This window comes from Etheostoma spectabile, chromosome 16, assembly GCF_008692095.1.
Source record: "Etheostoma spectabile isolate EspeVRDwgs_2016 chromosome 16, UIUC_Espe_1.0, whole genome shotgun sequence".
NCBI lineage: Eukaryota > Metazoa > Chordata > Actinopteri > Perciformes > Percidae > Etheostoma > Etheostoma spectabile.
This window is the reverse complement of record NC_045748.1, coordinates 22,192,276-22,196,796: the sequence shown is the minus strand read 5'-3', so window position 1 is coordinate 22,196,796 and position 4,521 is coordinate 22,192,276. Positions and strand designations below refer to the sequence as shown.

Sequence of the window (4,521 nt, the reverse complement as noted above, 5' to 3'; positions counted from 1 at the left end):
CCACACACACACACACACACACACAAAATAATAAAAGTTAAACAGATCTGATTATTGGATTTATTCTTTGTCATTTTCAAGAACAAAATGCAAAACCTGACCCCATGTGTTTGAATTTAAAAATGCAAAGATGCATAGCTCAAATGACATGACTTTTTTTTTAATATATATATACAATTACATCTTCACACAATATGAACGCCAATGTTTTAATCAGACTTTTGTATTTTCCTTCAAGAGACAGACACAATAACTGTTTACCGACTGGTATTCTGTGTCTAAAACTTAAATATACTCTCAATTCCAGTCTTATATTATTTGGTATAAGCAGAAGGCACAGACTAAGCAAAGGCACCATATTGAAATGGGTATTTTACCCATTTGTTTATCTGATTTTCATTTTCTTCTTTATCAGCCCCTCAATCAGTCAAAGGAATCAATCAATCACATCCGTTAATAACTGCTGCTGTCTTTACTGGTTAGATATTTCAGTCCTGAGCACAATAAGTGTAAAACAACATGTACTGTACATGTAGAAGCAAAACCTTTGCAGCAGTGCATCTAGCTTCTTTTAACTTAACTACATCATTTTAAGGAGACACAAAGACACAACTTCCTCTCGCTGTTTTTTTGTTATTTTTTTTCAGTTAACTGACAGTTTGTCCCCTAACGTCCTGCCTGTGCAGAGTGATCTCATGAAATGGCGTATATATGACAAGCCAATTCGTATGCCATTATTGGCGTTTTATCAAGACGCATACTCGCTTGTTAGCGTGTATTGACTTACATCACCTTGCGATTGCTTGTGAATTCACACCGTAGCGAGTAGTATAAAAGGGAACGCAGGACTTTCCCCCAAGAGACCGGGGGTCACGTTTCCTAAACCCAACAGTCGTTCTATTCTTTGCCTAAACCCAACCGGTTCTTCTTTTACTAAACTGAACCGTAGCATTCTTTCCGCGATAAAACGTTCTTCCCGCGATAACACAGCAAGTGGAGATAACATGGCAAGTGGCGTGTATGTGTATGCCAGCTATATACAGCATAAACATACACACAGATAGCTCAAAATGCCTACAGATAACGCAGTGTGGTTGCTGGTTTGAAGTCTACCATCGACGGTTATCATTTTATGGCTTACACTCCGATTGTCAATGGAGAAATTGCATTGTATTTTTCCTTCCGGAACCCTCTATGGGCGGGACTTTTGAGCTCTATGCATGTGCCTGAGCAGTGATTGACATGCAGTGAGACACCCCAGTTTTAACATGACTTAAAAATGGACATCCACTGAGCCAAAATGCTCATGTTATCATTAGTTAGCTCGTTCTGGTTTCCTAACTGCGTCGCGAGTTATAGGAGCTTAGCTGTGAGCTTCGTGGAGACAGCTAAAGTTTAATGTTAGCTGCCCTACAGCTGTCAGAGTTAGCTTAGCTGGGAGCTTCGTGGAGACAGCTAAAGTTAATGTTAGCTGCCCTACAGCTGTCAGAGTTAGCTTAGCTGGGAGCTTAATGGAGACAGCTAAAGTTTGATGTTAGCTGTCCTACAGCTGTCAGAGTTAGCTTAGCTAGGAGCTTCGTGGAGACAGCTAAAGTTAATGTTAGCTGCCCTACAGCTGTCAGAGTTACCTTAGCTGGGAGCTTCATGGAGACAGCTAAAGTTAGCTGCCCTACAGCTGTCAGAGTTAGCTTAGCTGGGAGCTTCGTGGAGACAGCTAAAGTTAATGTTAGCTGCCCTACAGCTGTCAGAGTTAGTTTCAACTTCATATACTACCTTCTAACAGCTGTCTCTCAGTATTGTGACGATCGGCAAGAAACAGGTGGCTTTTAAATCACTAAAACAGTAAAGCCAGCGCCGTTTGGCTTAGTTAACAATGCTGTTAGCATCGTAGCCAACACTGTTGTTACTTAGTTCATGACCAATCGTTTCGGCTGTGCTTTCTAACGTGATGTAGTTATGCTAACCGAGCATTTACAGACAAAGCCACTTCAACACACTTGTTAGATAATCTTTCATTATAGACTTTTCTGCTGATTTGTATTGGTTGCTGTGTGTGTGGTGGAATATAATGTAAACAGAGCGGTGTGCCAGAAATGCAATGCACCATTACGTAGATCCCCTTCAAGGCCAAGCTGATGTTAGAAGTCCCTCTAGTGGACAGAATGTGTATTAACAACCACAAGTGGTGTTGACCATACAGAAGTCTGAGTAGTGTAGAACATACCACAGTAGGCTTGTATCATGTGGATGCTTTGACTCATACAGTATGTCATTACTTAGAATTCCTCATGGGGGAGACAGAAACTATGCACTATAGCTTAAAAAATATAAGATACACCTGGACTGCAAAACGTATTGCTCCTCATTGTCTCAAAAGAAGAAGTAGTAGATGAGGAAGCAGAGGAACAGGGAAGCCAGGATCCAGTTGACTGAGTGGGTGTAGACGATGACCAGGCCGCGCACGTCGTTGAAATCCAAAGCATTCAGCGTGAAACCGTGGACCAAGTGCCAGCGTCTCCTTGCAGCCGCTGCCTGTCTCGGCTCTCCTGAAGTTAGACAGGCGACATTAGCGTCTGTATTCAAAAGTGGTTAAACACAATTTCTCTTTATGCTGGCTTGGATTTTTGTGTTGGTAATTTATTGAAACATCTGGATTTATTTGTAGTAAGCAATTTCAATTTTCATTCCTGAAAAGAGAAAACTGTTCCAGGGCTAGCGTAATGGTTAAAAAAAGAAGTCCAATTCCATTTCATTTTCTTTAATAGTTATGATATTTAATAATCTAATATGAGGCTATACCTAACCAGGATGGTTAAGTTGCATATTGTCTGCCCATTGCAGTTTTCAACACATTTTTCATTTTGGCAGAAATGCCAGTTAAAAAAAAAAAAAAAAATGAAATTTCAGTTTCATTAAAGGCAGGGTTGGTAACTTATACTATATCTATCTATATATCTATCTATCTATCTATATAAAAGATATATAGTATAAGTTACCAAACCCCAACCCATATAGTATAATTGTTACCAATCCCCGCCACCAGAGTAACTGCAAGTCTACTGGAGGGTGGAAGAAAAAAAGTTGCTGCGGTAGCATGTTTAACACTTTCTCACCCCAGAAGGTACGGAAGCGCTTGCGACAGCTGGGCAGAGGCCACTTTGCACAGAAAGCACTCTGGAAGTTCTGCTTGCGGGCGTAGTACACCTTCGGGAAGAAGGCCTTAGCGTTTTCGTTGAGCTCTGAAGTGGAAAGAGAACAGTGCCTACATTCAATCAGGCCATTATTCCTTCTTACTGTCCCACAGGTCATTACTATCAGGGCAGGGCTGCGACTAACGATTCATGTGATAAATATGTGTTGTTTTTTGATCCATCCATTATCTACCCCTTTTCCTCTGCAGGGTAGCAGAGGACCGCAGACTATTCCAGAACACATACTAAAGGGAAAAAGGAAGTGTACACCCAGACGGGTCACCAGTCTACCTAAAGTAACAAGAAAACTAGTCACTTAAGCGTGATTTATGCTTCTGCGTTTAAATCTACTCTGGAGGCACGGACACTACACTGTAGCGTTGCATTCCCCCGACTCATTTCCTCTCCAGAAACAACAAGAAATCAAGGAGTTTTTTGTTTTTTTCCTGTTACAGATTTCCCACCGTGGTCAGAAAGCACAAGGGAGACGCTTTGTTTCTCCCACTTTGCCTCTAGAGACGCTACTCTCTCCGCAGCTTGTGACGTCACTCTCTCAATCAAACATTACACACACACACACACACACACACACACACACACACACACTATTCTCTTAAAGAGATCGATGCACAGATCAGCGAAAGCTCTGCGTAGAGCCTCCGCAGGACCATAAAGCCCCCTTTACATCCACACCTACAGGTAACTCAGAGTGTCCAGCATGTTTTTGGACTGTGAGGGGTACACCGAATCTGAAGAAAACACACACACAGATGTGGGAAGAACCACTAATCATTTAGTCTATACAATGTCAGACATCTGTTGGAAAATACACAGGGTGACGTCTTCATATTGCTTGTTTTGTCCAAATAACCAAAGATATTCAATTTACAATCATGTAAAATAGAGAAAAGCAGCAAAACCCTCACATTGGAGAAGGCCTTATTTGTTGGATTATAATGTAATCATCGTTTATTAATGACTAAACAGTGGGACCAGATAGGAAAAAGGACATGATGTCCGGAATTCTGGCGCATGAGTCCTGGAGGAAGCTCACCGTGGTGCGGGTTGGTGTGTGAGATGAGGGCGCGGCAGAGAGGGCAGGGGGTGTTTGTCGGTCGGTTCTTGGCGATTGTGCGGAGACACGGCTCGCAGAAGACGTGGCCGCAGGGCTGACAGCTGTACGGGCTGAAGTAAAGCTCCAGACACACGGCGCAGGTAAGGCCCTCTCTGTCCTCCTCCTCCTCACTGTCCATGTGTGAACCGCTCACACTCCCAGCCTGGACACACACACACACACACACACACACACACACACACACACACACACACA

At 42.5% G+C, this 4,521-nt stretch overlaps 1 protein-coding gene across 3 annotated transcripts in view; it reads right to left on the bottom strand.

Moving 5' to 3' along the window:
* Nucleotides 1–211: 211 nt before the first annotated feature.
* The window catches only part of rnf180b (ring finger protein 180b), a 10,854-nt gene continuing 6,544 nt past the window's right edge, over nucleotides 212–4,521 (bottom strand). For all 3 annotated transcript variants that reach the window (XM_032539413.1, XM_032539415.1, XM_032539414.1), the window contains 3 exons: nucleotides 4,246–4,468; nucleotides 3,114–3,239; nucleotides 212–2,546 (listed from right to left, as the gene is read on the bottom strand). In XM_032539413.1, coding sequence (XP_032395304.1) covers nucleotides 2,371–2,546; nucleotides 3,114–3,239; nucleotides 4,246–4,468 — 525 coding nt within the window. In that variant the 3' untranslated portion in view covers nucleotides 212–2,370. The remainder of the gene's footprint in view (nucleotides 2,547–3,113; nucleotides 3,240–4,245; nucleotides 4,469–4,521) is intronic.